Source organism: Medicago truncatula, chromosome 3, assembly GCF_003473485.1.
Source record: "Medicago truncatula cultivar Jemalong A17 chromosome 3, MtrunA17r5.0-ANR, whole genome shotgun sequence".
Taxonomy (NCBI): Eukaryota; Viridiplantae; Streptophyta; class Magnoliopsida; order Fabales; family Fabaceae; genus Medicago; species Medicago truncatula.
The window spans coordinates 36,161,670-36,185,123 of record NC_053044.1 but is presented as its reverse complement, the minus strand read 5'-3'; the positions used below and the strand labels follow the sequence as shown (position 1 = coordinate 36,185,123).

General features: G+C 31.0%; 3 protein-coding genes across 5 annotated transcripts; 1 reads left to right on the top strand and 2 right to left on the bottom strand.

Moving 5' to 3' along the window:
* The first annotated feature begins 10,267 nt into the window (after nucleotides 1–10,267).
* Nucleotides 10,268–12,638, top strand: LOC11413821 (E3 ubiquitin-protein ligase RZF1). 3 transcript variants are annotated; one of them, XM_039831440.1, is made up of 2 exons: nucleotides 10,268–11,342; nucleotides 12,348–12,638. In XM_039831440.1, the coding sequence occupies exons 1-2, from the start codon at nucleotides 10,490–10,492 to the stop codon at nucleotides 12,383–12,385; spliced, it is 891 nt and encodes a 296-aa protein (XP_039687374.1). In that variant the 5' UTR covers nucleotides 10,268–10,489; the 3' UTR covers nucleotides 12,386–12,638. The 3 variants fall into 3 exon arrangements, with proteins under 3 accessions (XP_039687374.1, XP_024635614.1, XP_013460797.1); XM_024779846.2 differs by having other exon boundaries at nucleotides 10,268–11,403; XM_013605343.3 differs by having other exon boundaries at nucleotides 10,268–11,468; nucleotides 12,348–12,637.
* An 11-nt stretch (nucleotides 12,639–12,649) lies between these two features.
* Nucleotides 12,650–17,076, bottom strand: LOC11415908 (uncharacterized). The gene is made up of 12 exons (XM_003601019.4): nucleotides 16,922–17,076; nucleotides 16,748–16,807; nucleotides 16,619–16,666; nucleotides 16,427–16,487; nucleotides 16,248–16,324; nucleotides 15,175–15,224; nucleotides 14,615–14,697; nucleotides 14,288–14,358; nucleotides 13,734–13,905; nucleotides 13,235–13,377; nucleotides 13,052–13,150; nucleotides 12,650–12,881 (listed from the first exon to the last, which is right to left on the bottom strand). The coding sequence occupies exons 1-12, from the start codon at nucleotides 16,958–16,960 to the stop codon at nucleotides 12,795–12,797; spliced, it is 990 nt and encodes a 329-aa protein (XP_003601067.2). The 5' UTR covers nucleotides 16,961–17,076; the 3' UTR covers nucleotides 12,650–12,794.
* Nucleotides 17,077–21,046: 3,970 nt separating this feature from the next.
* On the bottom strand, nucleotides 21,047–22,056 carry LOC11413820 (ethylene-responsive transcription factor ERF014). Its single transcript, XM_003601018.4, has one exon. It carries the CDS (start codon nucleotides 21,923–21,925, stop codon nucleotides 21,263–21,265), a length of 663 nt encoding a protein of 220 aa, XP_003601066.1. The 5' UTR covers nucleotides 21,926–22,056; the 3' UTR covers nucleotides 21,047–21,262.
* Between the last annotated feature and the right edge of the window lie 1,398 nt (nucleotides 22,057–23,454).

Sequence of the window (23,454 nt, the reverse complement as noted above, 5' to 3'; positions counted from 1 at the left end):
TATCTTAGCACTGGATTCAAATCTTTCCTTGTGTAAGCTATCTTTCCTTGTTGTTTAATGACTCCACATGCAACTCACAAAAGTCCAACAAGGAAGGGGTGGAGTGGAATATAGCTTGGGGTTTATTTTGGGACCTAAATCCATGAATGTGTCCCATGCTATCGACTTATCCAAGTGAAAATATTTCAGAATGAACTTTGGAATTTTATTGAAATTAAGATTTTCAATGGCTTTTGTTGCAATTTTGTAAACTACCTACTCCCTAATTTAAAATCAATTTTTGGATTAGAAGTGAAGTTCTGAGCGGGAAGCATGTCTGGTTTGCATTCATTATGTAGATTGCTCAAACATTTCCCGGTGTCATTGTCCCCTCATTAATGTTTCCACTTATTTTTATAATGTTTTTATTTTTGGAGTATTGCAATTATATACTAGTGATTCGTTAAATAATGCTAAATAATCATGCAAACTAGGCTTGGATATTAGCAATCCCACCAAATTTTGAATGGATAAGTTACTCATCTCTACTTCAAAAATATTAAAAATTAATCATCTCTTTATTTACATTTGAATCCCATTATAACAAGTAACCCATCGGTTTCAAATGACACATAAAATTTGTATATCGAAGGTAAACGACAACAAGTTGTGTTGTTAGGTCTTTTTGGATGATAAAATCAATCCTCTTAAACACAACATTCATAGACTTAGGAGACATAATATTATTGTGCATGACTCTTTTAACTCTATGTAGATAGTACAAGAAAAATTATTACTTACAATAGAAAATTATATTTTATTAAAAACATTTATTAATGGTTGTTCACTAAAAATAACATTTATTAATTATATTTTTTTTGTCAATTTTTTTTATTTTATAAGGAGAAATTTAAAAATTGAAAGATAGAGTAAAAATCAATATTAATATTTGATTGATATTTTTTGAGAAATATATTTGATTGATATGGTAAAACATACAAATTGATATAACTAACATCTTTTATTATGAAACGTAGGAAGAGCTATCTTTTAATCATTCTTTTTCCTTTCACGTTTTTTTTTGTTTGAGGAATCCTTTCACTTATTTATATGAGAGAAAGAAAAAAAAATACTAAATCAATAATTTATTTTGTATAAATCGTTAAGTACTATACATTGATTTTTCATAAATATAAAATAAATCTCTTAAGTGATTTTCCCCTAAAAAAAAAAAATCAAGTGATTGGCATCTATCATCCAAAAACATAATACTTATGAACACTATTTTTCCTCCACATGAGTGTTTCCACATCAGAAGGAATTCAAATTGATACTTTATTTGTTTTTTTAAGCTAAATTGATCATTTAAACATAATTTAGTAGTACTAACAATTTCTCATCTAGTTCTTGTCAACCCTAATGTGATGCCCCCTACGTACTACTCTCAGATATTCATTCCAGTTATTCATAATTTAGTTATAAGACCAAACATTGAGAAGACATTAATTGATGAATCAGTACAACCGTTTGTACTTGTACTCCGTTTGTTTTGTCCAAACTTGTTGACTTCTTAGTCTTCGAGGTCAAAGAGTACTTTGATGTCCAGTTTGAACTCTTTTTTAGCACTTTAGATTGAAGTGTATGTAAAATATTTTCTTGTCCTTGCTTTGTATAGTAAATTTCTCGTACTCTTTATTTTGTCCACATTTAACAGTAAAAAATTTTCTCATTGGTAGATTTAAACTTTCAGTCAAATTCTACAACAGATTATTATAGATGAATTCGTTAATGATATAAAAAAACAATGTATTAAAGGATGGTAAAAGTGAATACTAAAAGAAAAGTAGTAGATAAAAAGGTTTGCTTTGCAAGTCACTAGTGAAAGGTAGGTTTGAGAAAGTGGTATTTAAAAATCAAATATATATTCTGTTCACGCATCAAGGCACAGATCCATTATGAAACTACACAACATATCTCTTTCTTTACCATTAGCAGCGTATTGCACCGTTAGTACCAATATTTTTTAAATAAAATTCTCCGTCGAATCGATGATGTAGTTCGAGAAATGCTATTTTGTGGGCACATGACATGATTCTTTTTACACCTTTTTTCAAGAAAATACTTTAGTGTATATGAGGGTAAAATCGAACTAATGACTAGTCTATTAAATGGGTTCATCCAACCCATTTCAGTTTGATGGATCAACGTGTATAAATAGGTTAGATCGATTCGGCTCATTAACAATAAAAATTGCTCTTTTAGGCTATCATTTTTTCTTTCCACCATCCTAAAAAGACCATAGTACCTTCAAGATGGTTAATCGTTGTTCGAGAAACTTTTTGAATCAACTTAATTTAAAAAGTGACTGATCCGATTTAAATTGTGGAACGACGGTTAATTATCGATCTAAAAAATGTTGAATGACACTTAACTAGGGCTGACAATGAACCGAACCAACTCGATTATAGTTCGACATTCGACTCGATATCTAATCCGTTGAACTTGGTTCATGAACCTAACGAGCTGGACTTGAGCTGAAAATTAAGTTCGTTAATTAAATGAGCTGAACTTGAGCTACATATAGTTCGACTCGTTAAGTTCATGAGATGACTCAATTATTGATTATATATATAAATCAATTTGAGTTAGTTTTTAAAATTTTTTAATTCAAATGTGGCTGAATACAATTTTGTCTTGAAGGGAAGAGCAGTTGGAGTTTAAAAGTAAAAGAATATTATGAATTTTGTTCACAACTAATTGAATTTTGTTGAATTTTTTTGTCTCTGTTACTTGTATCAGATATTTTTCTTCGTATTTATGCAATCTTTAACTTTATATAATTTATGTCTATTATATGCATGTTTGTGGGAACTTTTATTTTAATTCAATATTTAATTTATATATATATATATATATATATATATATATATATATATATATATATAATATCAAAGAACTATAAATTAACTTTTTTTTTTTTATAATTTTTTTTGGGCGAGTTGAGCAACCGAACTGAACCTAACGAGCCGAACCGAACTGTTCGTGAACTTTAAACGAGCCGAACTCGAGCTGAAAAAATAGTTCATGTCAAACTCGAGCTGAGTTTCGAGCCGAACCAATTTTTATCGAGTCGAGCCGAGCTCAGACAGATTCGGTTCAACTCGACTCATTTCAAGTCCAACACTTAACTATTGATGGAGAGGCCAACGGTGCAGCTCGGTGAAGGATCGGAGAAATTTTGGAAATTTCAAAAGTAATTATTGTTACAATATGAGCTCCAATTTTGAGTCAAGCTCAATTATTATGGGATATGTGGGTCAATGAATTAGTTTGACCAAGTTTTAGTATTACCATTTTTTATTTTAGAGGAAAAAACTATACAAAGCAGCTATTTTCTAATATCATATTATACTACACTAATGTGTAATAATATTATAATGAAAAATGCTAACAATCTTTTAGGCATTTGTTAAGAAGTTAAATATATTGCAGCTAACATTTTCTTTGTTGAGCACTGTTATTTACGGCGGGAGAATTATTCACAAAGGACTCACGAATATCTAATTAGCTAATCAAATCCCATGGTTTTTTTTTTTTTTTTTTTGGAAAGCACGGCATGTCTATTGTGAATATTTTTAAGCCTTCAACTGTGCAACTTGAGTTACTCGTTCGTGATATTGTCGTGATCAACCAATTCATAATATTTGATATTATTCTTTGAGAAATGATATTTGTACAACCACCTTTTGATAATTTTCTTTCTCATATTTACATTATCTTCTTATTCTCTCTCTTCATTTTTCTCTCTCCATTGTTTTTAACCAATGAAAAGAGAGAAAAAAGAAGTTATCACCAAAAGTTGTATCAAATAGTTGTTCAAATATCATTACTCTTATTCTTTTTTGTTTTCTTAACAAGTATCTCAGAGATACTACTTGACATGACTCTATTATACTTTGTAATACTCGTGATAAATTGGATGACAAAAGTAACACCAACATCATTTCCTTGTATGCTTGCAATTTGTAACCACAATATATTACACATGACTTAAATGAAACATTGACCAAGTTTTTCAGTAACTTAAAGAACAAAATTTTAACAGCATATTCAACCTTTATCAATGGACAGGAGGAGCGAATTAGTATAGTATAGTACTACAACTATGAATTATTGCGAATAAGTTATTGTGTATAGTACAATTTAGTTCCAACAGTTTGAAATAAAGTTAATGTTTTTAGATTTTCAAGAAAAAAAGCTATGTAGTATTTTTAAAATGTCAATCTGATTGAACTGAATCAAAATAATTGGTTCTTCATCGATCCAATTTGGTTAAAATTTTATGAAAAAAACATCATAAAAACCAAACATGCTATTTTTAATTGGTTCAATTTTAAAAAATACAGGTTTCGGTTTCTCAAATATTTAAAAAATTAGACCAAAGATAGAATCGATGAGATCTTTGAATCATTGTTTAATCCGTTAAATAAATTCAACAAATAAAAAAGTTAAAAAGTATTAAAATATTGAAAATTAAAAATGCAAAAAATGAAAGTTGATGAACCAATCACGATTCAATCACAATTCAACTCCCATTTAACTATGTTGAGCAAGAATACATGATAATCCGAGTCAAACCAAGTCGACAAATTGATTGAACCGGCCGGCTCAATCCGATTTTTCAAACATTGAATTATTTCCAACCGTACAACATCATTTAGTTGTCAATTTCAAACCATGTGCATAAGTAGTCCTTTAGATGGTCTCAATCAAAACCCAAAAGAAATAAAATAAAACAGCTCGCATGGCCCTATGTTTTTAGCTCCCATTATTGAATTGCAATACTCCAAATGGAAAGGGCATTTCGTTTTGATCATCCTTCCAAAACAGAAAAAATTGGCAAATTAAGGCACAACATATTCAATCTACTCAAATTCCATATAGGCTCACGTAGGTTAAGCTTAGCTTTCAAATGTTAATGAAATAGCATAGATAACTTTGTCCTAGTTATCCTAAATATAGCCATTAATTAATAGCTTAGCATAAATGACTAAACAAATATATTATAAATTATATAAAGGCTTTGCCAGTTTGCACCACTGTATTTGTTTTTCTCATATATTTTATCTACTATATATAATTCTATTTGAAACAATGTTAGATATGAAATATGAACCCTTTATTCGATCATAATTCAAATATTAATTCAATCATATTATAGAAGACTAATCTCTTTCGTTAGGTGAAACCCTCGTTGGTATGCCCATTCATTTCTTAGCGAGTTTAATTTAACAAATTATAACTAAAAATTTGTTGTTTTTTATAATATAAATTTATAAAATACGCTTTACTTTAGACCAACTAGAAAATAGTAGGGTCAAATTAGCAAATTCAAAGAGACTTGTTAATTTACACATACTTATTTTTTACTGTCTAAATTAGTGAGGTGTAACTAAAATGTCGTGAAATATATTTTAAGGTGTAGCTTGCTATCATATGTATGCATAACTCAGATGGTTAAAGACTACGGTGATATTTAATATGTTGAGAAACTAAGAAGTTGCCTGCATGTGACAAACTCCATTTCGATGCACTTGATGTGTCTGCATAAATTATATTATTGGACATTTTGAGGGAAAAAAATGTGTGGTTTAAATTGGTAAATCGATTTATACAATTCAACCATTGCATATGTTGTGTTCACTTGAAACAAGGAAGATGTCTACATTGACTTGCTAGTGGTGATAGATATTTAAAAATAGACAACTACAAAAGTATAATGCAATGACGTTTGAATCACAAAAAGAAACAAAGAATTGTCCTTAGTTTAAAGTAGATGAGCGGGATGACAAAAATAGGATGCAATATCAAAACCTTATACAAATTTTGGGTCACTTTCTTAGTTATAGTGATTAGTCACATTCATCAATATGTCTCAAGAGTATGAATTACACTTGTTGTGAGATTTGAGTGCTAGCTTAGGTCAATTCACCTAATCCATATCAACTTTCTTGATTTTCAGCCATGAAATTTCAGGTACACCTAATGACCTAAATAAAAAGAAATTCATAGCTGTGTCCACATAATAATGTACGTTATTTTAGATATTTATCTAATAAAAACTATATTAGTGAAATAGTCAACAGCCAGTGAAATTATTATTAGCTATTTGTTAAAAAAATGGTAATAGACTTTTCTTTTGGCTATTCTTTAGTACAAGTGCATAATTTGTGCTGAAGTATATAATCTTTTTCAATACTTTTGATTATAAAACAAAGTCTGGAAGTCAAGATCGTATATTTAAGATTCCTTGTTTATAAATGTTGGTCATACGACAAGAACACATTCAAAATTAGTACAAATGTTGGACATAACGAAAATAAACATAATTTATTTGTATATTGTGGTCATAATTCAAAATTAGCTGATGAATCCTCAAATCACATGACATGATTAGTAAACTTTGTAGAATTATGTCCATTCTAGAGATAAATAATGATAATTTAGACTTTATCAAACCTTGTGGCTTATATTGAAAAGAATGTCACCCCATCAACATTCATGGCTTATGTAATTCATATATGTTCATTTATGATCAAAAAAGAAAGACATGATCACATAAGTTCGAAATGATACTTTGATATTTCCTTTTTTTGGAGGGATGATAATTCAATAGATGAAAATGTTTCCTTTGATTTAGAGGGAATATATTTGTAAATATTCAATAAATGAATATTTCCCAGGGAATAACCAACACATAATATTTCTTTTATCTTTCACAAACAAACAAACACATACTAATTATTAACACTATTACCTCTTTCTCCAATCCCCACCTCTTTGTTCTTTCTTCATCACCAAAAATCATTGGCCTACCTTACCTTCTGTATGATGCATTTTTTTTTTTTTGGTGTGAGATATATTTAATTTAAGTCGAACTAACATTTGTCAACAAATTTGTCAAAAAAAAAAAAAAAAACATTTGTCAACAAAAAAAAGTGGAACTAACCTTACTTTTCTAATTTGTCAAATAAATAAAAATAAAAGACCAATTCACTTTAAGACCAATTCTTGTAAAATTTACTCAACTTAAATTTCAAAAATTTAATTCTTGAATAATATAATATTTTAACAATATAATAGCATACTCTATAATTCAGTCATTTTACAAATTCATGTGTATTATTCAATTATTTTCAAAAAGTATATTTCATGTTAAAATAAAATTAATTGATAATTTATGAATTAATTTTTAATTTGTATGAAATATTTTAACTTTAATTTACTTAATAATTTTTAAAAACAACGATTAATTAAATTAATAAAGTTAAACCTTAATAAGAGTTGTCAAACAAAACAAGTTTGAAAGAGTTTCCTCCCAAAATTATAGTGAATTCACTACCACACGTAGTTTCTTGTCTTCTTTCTGTTGATTATTGTATTTCCCCCTATCATTCCTTGAATGTAAGGAGTAGCATAAAAATTATTGTATGAATAACGTTGACAGAAGAGTTCTTATTAAGGCAGTGAATTACAATTTGGATGATTTGCCAACTAGACAAAAAAAAAAAAAAAAAGTCTATTCTTTAAATAGTACCCTTAAAATTACGTTAGAGATTAACTTTATTGATAATTAATTTATTTTTCGTTGAAGTCACATTTAGTGAGGTCTCTTCTCCAACTACATTTATTCTACTTACAAGATTCAAACAAAAGATTTTATTTAAAATATACGAGTTTAGTTTTACTCGCACCAATGTAATATTTGCCCTTAGAAAATAAAAAAGGTGGCCAGAATTTAAGTAAAAAATCTGTGTAAGATGAAATGGTTTTGGCATCATATATATGTAGCAATTTGATATATAAGATGTTCCACCTTAAAATACCCGCACTAACCTTTTTAACTTGCATGATGTGTAAGAAAAAGACACATCGATTACTATTGTTTTGGATCAGTCATGATTATGTTCCAAATTTTTTGGTTGAATAATTCTATGGACGTAACATAACAAGAGCAATGTGCTAGGGCTAGTGTCGACATGGAACGAAAGTCCCTTTATTATCTAACAATGGAGTACATAAAAGTCCCTTCCTTCCTAGTTGGTTCATACAAGTATCTTCAAGTGGATGTTATTTTTTGTCCTAGCGTTCTGTGGAGTATGGATCTACGTACTTGGCTCGTTATATAAGAGAACATGTTGATTTGAATCTTAATAAAGTTTGCTTTGCTTAATTAATAAGAAAGATTAATGAAGTAAGATCCATAACAAAGTAGTATAATTATAGTACTATTATTAATTAAGCAAACTCTTTGTAGATGATGTTATGTAACTTCCTTAAGTGTTAATTATAGTGTTATATATTTTGAGTTGGAAGAAAATCAATAAGGTTAACTCATTTCTAGGAATCTTGGCATTAACACCACCGCTACCTTTTTTTTTTAGGGGATTTAACACCACCACTACTCTTGGAAAAACCTTTAACAGCACCATGATTGATCTATTACCAATGATAGCATGAATATGGTGGTGGCCCTCCCATATCTAAAACTTGCACATGTAAAAAAATGTTACAGTCACGTGAGAAAGACAAATCTATCTGTCCCATTTGCATGTATGAGCAAGCAACAAGTTACTTTGCTTCTGAATGTAAATTTCTGTTTGCAGAAATAAATGACAATAATACTTGGATGAAAATTACTAGGACGTTCAGGTACTTAGATGAAAATGATCATAATAGTGCATGTGACTAGGTAGGTGATTGATTCTTTGTTGTGATGATTCTGTGCTTCTTAGAGTGGTATGGTTAAATCATTTATCACACATGCTAATTTTATAGCAATGAATTAAAATCTAAGTACTGTCAAGATGCAAGAATGACTGCAGTACTGTAACTTCTGTTGCAAGTTTGTTACATGTTCTATTTTCATATTCTTTTGAAGACACTTTTCTAGAGCTAGGCTATCAAAATATTGAGACGAAAATATTAAAATTGCTCGTATGATAAAATTTAATAAACAACTTTGCAATTCAAAAAGGTGATGATTTAATTTGAGAATTAATATTTACAGCAATGCTATACATCGCGAAACATTTTATCGTGAACTGTTCCCGAACCAATATCCAGCCAATCAAAATTCAGGGTTGAGCGGCTATCGCGGTAGGTTGGGGGAAAAAATTGGAACACAGTAAATGGTGGTGAGTGGAAATCATACCACCTGTGTCGTGATATCGTCGGGTTGTGTTGGTTCGCTATGAATATCATTTTCCTAATATTTATTATGATGTTATTAAGTCTCCTTAAAATATATTTGTAGAAGACACAAATTTCTAAACATGACCATAAGAGCATCTCCTATGTATCTTCTAAATTTGTGGATCTTAAATGTAATAATAGGTTTTTATGTTAAAGCATGTGCTACATTTAAGAATAACATCCACATTATAACATATTCTTAATGTTATCGTGGTTTAGTCTCTTAAGCAATCATTTTTATGTTACAAAAGTCGTTTTTAACTTTATTCTGTCAAAAAAAAAAACTTTATTCTATCATTAGAGTGAAATGTCCTTATCTAATGTGTCGAGGTAAGAAGGGTCCGTATTCTTATTTTTCTTATATCGGATATGTTCTAAGTACCTTTATTTTTTTTCTTCAAAAAAAAAAAGTACCTTTATTTTTCATTTTTTCCATGTCCATGCAAAAATATATAGTCCTTACCTTATATACTCTATAGGAGTAATCACAATTCACAACCAAAACTTTGAGAATGGTAATGAAAAATTGAGAGGGAAAATGAAATTTCCATTTCCCTTCTCTGTTACATTCTTGCTTGCACTACAATGATACCAAAAAGGCCTTGAATCAAAGATTCTTTCATATGGGTATTGTTGTCTATTCTGCCTTCCCTATTAAAAAACCTCTCATATTTTTTTAAGTATACATTCAAACTGTACAAATTATTTGAAAGTACTCTAAACTTTAAAAATTTAATGACTTTTCTGAATGCATATATTCAAATTGATACTGGGCTTACTATAATTTATACAATAACTATTAGGCCAATAGTGGTACTGGTAAAGCAAGTAGAAGAATTCTCCATTTTGAAGCTTACTTCTCTTTCTTGATAGAGAAGTAAGCTATTGTCACTCTTCCCTTGCAAGTCACAATCCAAAATCACAAAACAAACCGTGGGAATGTAGAAGCAACTTTGACAAGCTGTTTAAACCAAACACTCATCCTTTTCCTACCCATTGAAGGAACAGTAGTTGAATTGAAACCTCAAAGGCCATAACATAGCAAGTTAGCCTCTTGCTTTGTTATTAGGACAAAAGCCCCAAACCACATCTAAAAGGAATCACTTTATGCAAACCCCACAAGTATTCCTTTCCCTCCATCTTTCACATATATAACCTTCCACCTTCATCAATTTCCAACCCAAATCTTAAACACACACTCAAAAGTCAAAAATTGAATTAACAAACTCCAAAAACATCATCATCATCAATAATCATGTCTTTGAGTCCTCCAAGAGAGAGAACAAACAACCAACGTAGAAACTTTCAACTCTACTATTGCTTCCAATGCAACCGTACGGTCCGCGTTGCACCATATAACTCCTCTGACTTGATATGCCCCCGTTGCTTCGGCCAATTCATATGTGAAATAAACATTCCAAGACCAAGACTTGTCGTAGACTTCACCGCACATGATCCTTCCCCAGAAGCGCGTTTACTAGAAGCACTTTCCATCATGCTTGATCCACCCATCCGTCGCTTTAACCCAGAAACCCAAACCCGACGCCCACGTCGTGCCACACAAGAAGTTCCAGTGCGCCGTCGCACAGGAGATCATCACCCAATCCAAACACAAACTGAACCTGAACCCGGGATCCAACACCGTCCACGTACATGGGTGATTCTACAACCTGTGGATCCTTCTTCCAATTCCGATTCAAACACGTTTCAACCGGTGATTTATCCAGGTGGACGACAAGGACCAATTCCACGTGGCGTTGATTCAAGAGACTATTTTTTCGGACCGGGTTTTAACGAACTAATAGACCAAATAACGGAAAACGACCGGCAAGGTCCACCACCGGTGCCGGAAAGAGGTATAAACGCAATTCCAACAGTGAAAATAGAAAGCAAAAATCTGAAAGAGAATTCTCACTGTCCTGTTTGTCAAGAAGAGTTTGAAATTGGTGGTGAAGCGAGGGAGCTTCCATGTAAACATATATATCACTCTGATTGCATTGTTCCTTGGCTTAGACTTCACAATTCTTGTCCAATTTGTCGTCAAGAGATTCCTGTTTCTTCTGATGATGATGAAGATGAGTGTGGTGATGAAGGTGGTGGTGGTGGAGGTAGGTTACAAAGGTGTTTGAGGTGGACAAGAATTTCGTCTCTTTGGCCTTTCCATGGCAGGTATCGGAGAGTTCATCCCCAAAGAGACAATGGTTCTGGTTCTGGTTCTGCTTCAAGAATAAGGGGTGATTGATGATTAAATTAAATTAACTCAAGGCTTCATGATAATTCTTGTTAATCGGATTTGGATCCTCTTAAGTTTGAATCCTACATAAGGGGGTTATATTGATTATCTAACCATTCAATTTATTGGATTCTACGACTTAAAATATGTTTAAGTAGGGTTCAATAATTTTATGTGAGATCATCAACATAACTCTCTCATTTTAGATTCAAACATGGAAGGATCTAAATCTGATATGCCATAAGTTACATTCTCTGCAACCAATATTTTGCCGCACATTCGCTCATTTGACATATCCCCAGTCTGATATGCCATAAGTTACGTTCTCTTCCAATCTTGATTCAACAAACACGGATGTGCCAAATGCGGCAAAATATTGGCAGCAGGGGATCTTGATCCCGCAAATGCATTAGTAATAATTTAAGAAAACAAATGTGATTGAATGCAACTGTCAGTGTATTGTTGACTGTTGTATCGGTATCGGATACTGATAGATGCTAGACACATTTTCAATGTTTTATATTACATACGTTTCTTCTTCATTATGGTGTGGTCTTTGTCATGTCATGGTTTACTTTTTAATATGCATGTGATAATTGATAAAGTTCATTATTTATTTCCGCAGCTAAATTCATTGATTGCAATATTTTTAGCTAGATTGATTATATAAACTGAATCCAAGCACGATGCACAAGGATAAAATAAGTGAATTTAGGATATTTTCTAAATTCATTCACGTGCGTGGCCTGTTTTAAAATTCTCCAGATAATAATTTTTGAAACACCAGAAGAAATCGAAAAGGATGCAAACATTGAACTGAAAGTGCATGTTTATTATTGTGGGTTGAATCTCAAATTCATATTTGTGCTCATTTTTTCAGACTCTAATCCAAGGCGGCAATCTTGCTGCATTCTGTAATCCGTCCAAAGATTTACTGCAACTCGAGGCTTAATGCTGATTATGAATTGCAGCAGACAAGTTACAGGCACGAGTAAGTTACTACAGATTGAACTTGGATATAATGCATTTTTTACCAAACAAGAAAGTGTAAATGTTGCCAAAATAAGATATTAGTTACCATGTTATATCAATGTGTCTGCTGCAAGTATTTTTTTTTTTATAGAATTGTGACTTTCTTTGCACGTCTCTCTTCCTTTAAAGCGTAGGACACAAAACAAAAGATATGCAAGGATGAAATAAAAATCATATCCTTCATGTATATAGACTACACATTTCTAGCAAATCTGTCTAGTTGAAAAGGAAAAAAAAGAAGACAACTTAATCTTGCCCAGTTTTGATAAATAATGCATAAGCCAAACACAGCGTACTATTGGAACAAATCATTCAGTTTGATCTTGACTGATTGAAGACCGTCTTGAAACCCTTCAGTATATGCAGTGTTCTTAAATGTCATCTGCAATAAAAATAATATAGTAATAAGACTTTGGTGATCTTAAAACTAATGTACAATAAAAATAAAACTAGTGATACTGATAAGAATTTGAAGCCACGATATAATATACATGGGAGAAGACTTTGATTTTCCTAGTAAGAAAAAATCTGATGGCACCTCCATGTACTTACAGCAAGATTTTTCAAATCAGAGGTTAGGTTTTTCTGTAATTTGTCAGACAATGCAGTCCCAAGCTGCTCTCCATGCATCTTTATAGTTTCTTCATTGATCTGTATCGCCAACATTCTTCAGCCGGGTGCAAGATGCATAACATAACTTTGAAATCAAATGAAAGTACGCGTGTGCTTTTTTACCTCTGAAAGCAAAATTTTTGATGTTTTATGCAATATCTCTTCAACTAGTTTCCCAGCATCTGCAAAGGATCCTGATGGCTGAACAGTTTTTTCCGGTGTTCCTTTTGAATTATTCCCAGCAACGGATGGCTTGACAACTTTGGCTGCACCAGAAATATTTTTTTTTCATTAATACAGTCACTGGGATTTTTTTATTTCAGAGTTTTTGTTACCCTCACAAAATTATAGTAGTGATATTTGAACAACTATTTGTGACAACTCCCTTTTTCTCTCCGTATCTCCACTAGCTTTCTCACTCAGGTCAAACTTAGATAATAACTTATTTCACCCAAGATTGCATACGTTTTAGATCCATACAAATATATTCAGTAATAATGCAGATATACAATCCTCTCTGAATAATATACTAAACATATTGTAGAAATGACGACAACTGAAACAAAAAGTAGTTTCCATGTGAAGAACATGCTGTAAAGAACAACTATAGTGGAATTTTTACCTGGAACTGTCTTGGTCTTAGTATCCACAGAAACAGCCACAGAAACAAGGTTTTCGTTCTTAGGAACTTCTGTAGATGATTGCTTTCCTGGTTGATCGGGCAAAATTATTGAACTGGAAGGAACTAGAGCGGCTAGATCAGGAGGCTGATCTTTTCCCACTGCAGGATTGGCCTGTATGGAGATTAAGGGAAGACAAATGATGGTTATCAACAAACAATAGAATAATTTATTACTCCCTCCATTCCTTTTCTTTTGATGTTTTAGAACTTCAACTATATACCAAAACTTTTGATGTTTTAGTGAATTTATTATTGTTTTCTCAAGTTTACCCTTGTTGGAAAACACAATAAACTATTAAAGTAGTTGTGACCTTTGGTTTATCACATGTGAATTTAATGATAAATAAGGACATTTAAGTAAAAAACACACAAATGTTTATATACTTTAATTACTCCTTAAAACTTGTGTCAAGAGCTAAAACATCAAAAGAAAATGAATGGAGGGAGTAGTAAAAAACAAAATCTACAATGGGTATCGCCTTAAATTAACTCACCTCCAAATCAACATATGAGGGATCTCTTCCGATTGATTTAAGAAATTTGTCAAGACCACGTACATTTAGAGCTGCAATTGTAAAGGAACATCTTGTTTTAGTTATTGAACTTGCAGGGCATAAAAAGATAAGAAATCTTACACAGCTCCAAAAAAAACTATAAGTGCTCAATTTTCAAAAACGAAAAAATAGTAAATAGACATAAAAGTTAGTCTTGTTTGGTCTTTGGGTTTCAACTGGTAGACTCGTGGTTTCGTGAACCGTAACAGTTAGTTTTGCAACTAGTTTATTTTTTTCTATTATTAATATGAAAAACAACTCGCTTACATATGGACATGTCATTTGACAATGGATGGAAGAAACAATGCTCCTGGGTCTTGAATCCTTGATCTAATAGCAATGAAACATCTCTTCATAGAAGGAAAGATGTAACGTTTTAAAAAGAAGAAGAAAGTGCATTAGTTCCATATAAATAGATTTGCTAAGTGGGTGAGAACAGTGTTTGTGAACAGTCTAATAAGCAAACACATAAACACCACTAATTATAATCCTTCACCAAGCTAGTGCGCAATCAAATAATTCCGCATAGATCATGACATTTGTAATCAATCAGAACATCTAGTTCGTCATTCAAGAGATATGAAGGTTGAAAAGCAGCAATAGCTATTGAGAACTCGTAGAATTTTCTTATATAAAGAGGACCATTTATTAACAATAATAGTGGATATAAAAGTTTAGTGTAAGACTAAAAAGAGAAAACTACAAAAAAAGACCATAAAAATGGATTTCAAAGTGAAACATCTTGTTACTGAAAGCGGGGCGTGTGTTGAGTAAATAGCAAAGAATGATATCGCAATCAATTAGACATAATAAGAAAAGAAGCATACCGTGCTGATTCATTCACTACTGCAAATGGTGTCACACAGCCCAAGGGTACCTGTAAGATAAGTAAAAACAAGATCATTAGATACGACAACAATATCAACCATATTGTTTGCAAAGTTAATTCTCTTCCTAAAATGTTTAAAAAATGACAATATAAGTTTAAAAGACTAAGAGCCTGTTCGTTATAGATTAAAATTAAAATAGAATTGATTTTGGTAAAGTAATTTAGAGATTATTTTTAAGAAAAGCATAAACCTTTTTTTTTTTAATGGCAGATGTTAGTATGTTAGTATTTTCTCCCTTGCCAGGATTCGAAACTTGGACCTTTAACTCGTTAACTCCTTTAATCCCATAGCTCAACCAAATGAACTACCCATCCCCCCAAGAAAAGCATCAACTATTTTGCATTTTTTTATTTTTGACAATCTACTTTGTGTTTGTTTAAGATCATAAAAAGAGATTTTGTATCTCTATTTCATCCCTTTAATATTAATATCGTTATCAATGATTAGTATTATGCTGGAAGTGGGGATCAAACCCTCCATTTCTTTATCACTCCACTCCTTAACTCCCACACCCTAGCCACCAATCCATCCTTTAACCTCTTCTCTCCATTAAAAATGATTTTCTTCAAAAGCTAATCAAAATGGTTTTCATTTTCAGCATTAAAATCATGTAACAAAAGGATTTTTGAAAAAAGCTTACATGCAAACATAACCTAAACATCAAAAGTTATTTTTTATGATCTTAAACAAACGGCCTCTAAAATGAACATTTAAACTTCGTTGATTATAAGGCATTTAAACTTCGTTAACAAAATTAAACTAGCAAAAACAGTTTCTATAACAATTACTAATTCTCTTATACACTATATGATGCGCAGCAATGAAAAATGTAACTAGCTTAATATTGAAAAGGAAAAAAAAAAAAATTTATGCAAGGACTGAGTTTGGTAAGCCAAGACATAATTAGCTGACCATACATCTTAAAGATTTTCAGTAACGTAGCTTACACACATCTTAATGACAGTTAACACACATACACACAGATTCAAATAGCGAAGGAACAAACAGACCTGAAGTAATTCACCTAAAGCCTCTTCGGGCGCCATTCTGAGACCACCTTTTCCCAAACCAAGCCGCTGAGATAACACTGCTCAGCTTCAACGCAACAAAGCAAACACATTAATATCTGAGACAATAAAAGCAATTGAACAAACAAACTACACACACAGGTTTACAAAATTGCACAAACCTTTCAAATCTACTTTGGTTTCAGCTAAAGCAGAAACAATGTAAAACCTGTTCTTCTTATCCTATTTCACAACAATAGTAGTTATCAGGCATCATATATCATACACATTCAATAACAATAACCATGAAAAAAAGTCCTTAAAAAAAATAACCATAAAAAAAGTAACTTTTTTTACTTTTATTATAAATGCACCTTCAAAAACAAATTTTTACTGAGGCCACCACTTCCAACATACTTTGCCTGAAGAAAAATAGACACTATATTCAGATAAAAAATGAAAAAATGATAGAAATTTTAAAGCATAAAAAATAATTTATTTACCTGAGCCTCAACAGTTAAAACAACTGGATGTTCATACTTGGAAAATTCAATCTGAAGCTCCTGAAAAAATCAAAATGTAAAATAAACATTGCAGTTAATCAGAATCATGAAATCAATGGTAATGAATTTGGGGGTGTATATGAAATTGCATAGAGTTAGGTTTGATGAAAGAACCTGTAACTGATGGAGAAGCTGTTCCTTTGAGAGACCCATCGGCGGCGAAACGGTATCGGTGAAATCGCAGAGAAGAAAGGAGCTACAGTGTAGTGTAGTCTGTGAAACACGAAACCCGAAACTGTAGCCCAAATTATAAGGTTGGACCCTATAAACCAAATTGGCCCAATATTTTTACTTAAATATTTATTTATTAGATGAATTGATTTGTTTTTATTTTTTAAAAAAAATATATTTTTTACTAATATTAGATGAAATAGTTAGTTCTAGCTAGAATGATCATTTTTTAACCCTTTGGTTATAAAGAGAAAGAGACCTTTGTAATTTGGTGTTTGGTAGAAAGGTAAGTAAAGTTTACCAAAAAATTATTTTATCTAAGAATCGAATTCATTGATCAAAATGATATCTTGGTCAATATCAAGCTTGATTGTGAATGATAGAGCTAAATGTCAATAATGTAATGCTTGAGTTGGATGTCAAATTTATGGTAAGTAGTTTTTATCTTCATATTTAGTTGTTTTCGAGTTTGATGTTATTTTAAAAGATTGTAGTGTTTTATTTGGTTTTTTAATTTGAAAACTCTAATGTTGAATTTTATTGAAGAATGGAACTTCTTAGTGTTGTAACTATACTCATACATGTATTGAAGATTTTAAAATGGATAAAATGAAGTAAGTATTGATACCGTTTTAGATTTTTAATCACACATTAGTTTACTATCATAGGGTTTCACTCTTACAAGTCTTATGATTATGGATGATGTACCGTCTTTGAATATTTGTTAGACCTCGAACTAGGTCCAAAGAACTTAAATTTCACGTCAGTCGAGTTCTAGTCGGTCAAGGGCACTCGACCTAAGATTTGCATATTCACCCCATCCTCCTACCGCTCTAAATAAACATTATAAAAGGAGTTAATAGTAACATCAATAGTTCCTAAAAAAAAAAGAAAAAAAAGTAACATCAATAGTTTGATTCAATAGTAACATCAGATCAGAGTTATATAATTAAAGGAAATGGGATGGGTAATAGCCAAAACTTGTTCATACAACTTTGATATGAAGAGTCGAGTTTGTCAACCTGCCATGGTTTTGGTAGAACATAGTAACATACTATACAGAGACTCTAGTTTCAAACTTCCACCATCACACGTTTTAGATCAAGAGTGAAGTGTGAAGAAAAGTACAATTAAAGTTGCTTTCATTTGCTTGAACTTGATCCGTTGTAAAGCTGGGCGCCGCGTGAATATATCTAATCAAACAAGGAACACTTCATTGATTGAAATCAACCTCTATAATTGATTAATAATAAATCATAATTTCACTAAATTATGTCTTAATAAGGCCAAGCAAGGATCATTAGTCTCATGTTAATGTTGGATCTAGACCCACTGCCTTTCTTTTTGGTTGCCAATTATTCGTTTCCACAATTATTAATTATATGAAAAATAAGTGATACCACATGAAATACTTTTATTTTATATTATGAGATACTACATAATCACTATGACTAATGTCATTGAATCATTTCAAGTATGGTTTGTAATAATGTCTCTAATAATTGTGGCATTGTTGAAATCTATGTAGTGTCTGCTGCATTTAAAATAAAATGGTATACTTACTAGTAAACTATTAGCATGATTCCAAAGGAAAAACTGCCACAAATTTTTGGTTTGGATCGAGTTGCGTTTAGCAAAGCCAATCGCTTGTTGACATCAAAATGCAACACAAATTATCATACGTTATATCAATATTATTATTCACATGCTGGTGGCTATAATTAGAGCACTCACATGATGTGTCACAAAATATAACATTTAACTTGTCATTTAGTTATATCATATTCATGTGCATAAAATTGAGAGTATGCTAAATTAAATTGATGTTTTAGCTAAAGAAATTATGCTATGTAGGCCCAAGAATACATATACATAGCAGCAAAGGTGCAAGTCTAGTGTAGAGAGTTCAAATAATGAAGTTGGATTTAATGATTAGATTAAGCGAAGAACATATTCTTAACATGCTCTCTCAACACTAGATTTTTCTTCACACTATCTTCCAACAATTTAAAAATTCTGAAAATTAATTTTCAGAAATTAAAAAAATCAAAAAAATATAAAAAAATTCAGATAATTTTTTTTTTAAATTCTGTAATTCATTTATTGAATGTTAGATTTTTTTTTGAAAAAAATAAATTATTTCAATAAAAATAAAATTTTGGAAACTAAGATAAGTTTTTATTTTTCTAAAAAGAATATATTTTTTAATTTCATAATAAAATAAGATATTCTGAAAAATAAAATAAAAATATTTTGAAATTAAAGTTTTTTATTTTTCTAAGAAAATAAAATTCTGGAAAATTCTAAACAATTTTTTTTTCATTTTTTCAAAAAAAAAAATTCTAACATTCAATAAATGAATTACAGAATTTAAAAAAAAATTATCTGAATTTTTTATATTTTTTTAATTTCTAAAAATTAATTTTCAGAATTTTTAAATTGTTGGAAGATAGTGTGAAGAAAAATCTAGTGTTGAGAGAGCATATTAAGAATATGTTCTTCACTTAATCTAATCATTAAATCCAACTTTCCCATGTTGGGAAAGGATTAACCTTTCCCATGTAAAATGCCACCTAAAAATGATTGTAAAATAGACATTAGTATCAACCTAGTAGTTAATAACAATTTTCTTCTTCTCCTAAAAAGCAAATATGTAAACAAGTAATACCAAAAGCAAAAGCTTTAATTCTCCTCATGTTCTTGTACATAGCTCGTGGAGGCCACTTTGTTCTTGTTGAAATTAGCTAGGTAGATGCAATGTATGTAAATGGAGAAAAAAAAGAGAATGGCATCCCATGCCTTCTCTCATTACACTAGAGGATATAAGTCATGTCTTTGGACTTTGGACACATGATCATGTTCCAAAGTTAGCCAAAAAGTGTCAAAGTTTGGCTACCCTTCTTAAATTCCTAGTTTGTAAAGAATAAGATCATGCATACATAATGTGATAGCACGTTATATCAGCATGAAACACTTAAAAAAGAATGTTGATTGCATCATAAAGTCATAGTTACAAAGTTTCTTTACTGCTACTTCAAATGCGACTAATGCCAAACAAAACAAAGTAAGTGACCCAATTGAAGAACAATGAAACAGAACAATCATCATACAAGAATCAAATAATCTTTGATATTTAACTACTACACTATTTTGACCTTCACCAACTTCGTCTTCGAGTGCACGACACCACATTTTCGTGATATTAATTGTCGGCTTTAGGTCTTGTATGTAAAGCTCTCACGGTTTATCCTTTCTAAAAGGCACCTCATTGGATAGGGGAGTGTGAGCGACGTTTATTAAACAGTCTAAGCAAAACCGTAGCCTCCAGTTAAGGCTAAGGGACTAAGGATTTGTCGGCTCTCAAGTCTGCAACACCACGTTATGAGATATTGTTCGCTTTGGATCTTATGTATGCCCTCACAGTTTTATCTTTTGTAATAGGTGTCTCAACAGGTTGAGGAGCGAGGTTTATTTATTTAAAATATATCCTCAGCCTCGATTCCCAAACAATAGAGAGAGGGTATACAAAGCAATACATGGGAAAGAGGACATTTAAGGATGGAGATTGGAAAAGTGAAATGCTATGTGTAGCGAAATGTTTTTCACGAATTCATCTCGACCAGTGTAATTTAGCTGCACATAAACCACAAAAAACGGAAGTAAAATGGATTAATGTTTAACTGAAATACACCTTTCGTAGAATCTAGTGATTTATTTTTTTGGCTTTATATAGCATAGCTCATTGGAATAAAATAAGAGAGGTCGAGAGAAAAAAAGTTGAGCGGAATAAAGGGGTTCCTTATTCTCTATGAATATGATTTAAGCTTCTCTAACAACTTTCCATGCAATAAAGGCCTCCCTATAGTTACTCACATATAACCACAACATTTTCTCCCATAGTTGCATTAAGAAATGATTAAAGGAATATTTATTTACTCTTGATAACTACATGTATTTCGTCCCTTTGTTCACGACATTGACATAACAAGCTTTGCATCAATGATACATAATTTCAAATATGTAGAAGAATCCATATCAAAAAAGCCAAAAAAATTCACATGTCCGTAATTAATATGAATTTCCCCCAACATTCACTATATGTATGTATAAAAAAAAGATATACAAATTTGAACTCAGACTATATATTGTAATATGTGGCATTAGAGCCTAGATTTATTTCTTACACTAATATCTTCAAGTAGTATCACTGAAGACAAAAGAATTAAAATTGAATTGAATTTTGTAAAAAAGAAAAGAAAAAGAAAAGAGTATTTGATCGTTTCTTCAGCTGAAGTTCCACAAAGGAATATCACTTTCTTCATATAGATCATCACCAAGCAAATGTGATGATGAATCAATATCAAAGAAAGAAGCACTTAACAACATCTGATCAACATATTTAGGTGATTGTAAACCTTCTAATCCATACCAATTAGTTTCCGATATCATAGCCATCGATTCATCATTAACTTGATCGAAAGATGACATAAGTGAAGAAACATCGTCAGAAGAAACCATTGATGATGGAGATGATACCAATGATGATGAAGAGGGAGTGTTAGCATTATCATTGACATTAACATTAACATTATTATTATTGTTGTCGATGAAACTATTCGCGGCAGCTGCAGCTACTCTTTGAATTGATTTTGGAGACATATCTTGAGGAATATTGTAATGTGAAGATGATGATGTTAAAGGGAAATTGAGATTTGAAGCAGATGATGAACCTTTAAGGCATAAAAGTGCAGCATCATAAGCTCTAGCTGCAGCTTCTGCAGTTGAATAAGAACCTAACCAAATTCTTGTTTTTTGATTTGGTGCTCTAATCTCTGATACCCATGAACCCCAACTCCTCATTCTTACTCCTTTGTACTTCTTCTTGCTACTATCTGAGATTGAATTTGATGGTTCTTTTTTGATCTTGTTAGTCTCTGACTTAACCATAATAGGTAGATGTAAGTGCAAATTAAATAAGATAATGTTGTTGAATGAACAAGAAATGTATGATGAAGAATGAGATTTGGAGATGAATGTGGAGAGAGAGAGTATTTATAGAGTGTAAGAGAGATGTGGAGGCTTGCTTCTCAAGGTAGCAAATCTTTCAGTGGTCAAGATACGACAATTTTGCCAGATTGTATTTTGTTTCTTTATTTTAATCTAGTTCTACAAATTACTTCTGTGTTCTTTCTTTGTGAAGCTTCCTTCTTTATGGGTAAACTACTAAAATATCATTGTATGACAATAAGGGTGAATATATATATATATATACTATATCATAAACTTATAGCAAGAAATTAATTATTTAAAAAAACATTTTAGTAAGAAGGATACTCTTTTACTACCTTAATCTAACTATTTTAAATAAACAAATGCCAACATTTGTTAAGAAAATTAAAAAAGAAATTTTATTTCAAAAATGATGTATTTAACACATTAAAACTTCAAAGAACAACATGTTTTACAAAAATTTATCAATGATTTCCTCATTTGAATCCTTAAAAATGGCCTTATAACATTTGTTAGCATGACTATTTAAACAATTATTACTTTTTTCATAACTTTCTCTCAAGAGAAAAGATCATGATAATCTATAGTTCAGCCGATGAATAAATAAAAAACATCACTTGAAACTCAAACACATAACTACTTCGAATCTGAGTCAAAGTATCTGATCTATATGTATTGTAAGTTGATGGTTTACTCTTTTTTTAAGTTGTGTCTCCCTAAGTATTGATTTTAAGGATTCATGTAGATAATTATATTATTTATTTTTTAATGAATGGAACTAGTTGTAGAGAAGGAGACATAGAAATTACATAGGATTCTCAAAAAGTATAGGCTGTATGTGTGCAAGTATGCACATTTACGGAGACATAATACTTGACACGCTCAGTCAGTTGAAGATGAACCCATTTGCTTTGCATATGTAATCACACACAGCTGTTGCTTCTCTGTACACATATCATATCATATGCAAAACCGTGTTATGGGACCTGCTTTCCTTGTGCAAACTGTGGCTTATATGTTACTATGTCCGTTATTATCCTTTTCTTTCTCTAAAGTCTAAACTATAGGAACAATATTTAATTCAATAAATCAAGATCAAAAGTCTCACATCATCAGCGGTATAATTTGACTTTTGCACTCCTTATCATATTCTTTATATTTATACCTTTTTTAGTAATGCTATCAGTATATATCATTTCCTATGAATTAATTAATTTAACCTTTTTTTTTTTATATAGGAAATTCGATTAAAATGAGAGCAAAGTTCAGTATGAACTGATCCAAAGTCCTGTATTAAAAAATTATCTCTTTTTTATATATAATTTGTCCTATATTAATGTAATTAATATTTTCAAAATTTAGACAAATTTTTAATCTTATTGGCTCGCATTACTAATGTAAGAAGCATTTTTTGTTACTTGCAGCAAAGGTTTTGAAAGGGTCGAATCTCCTCTCGTAACACAAAT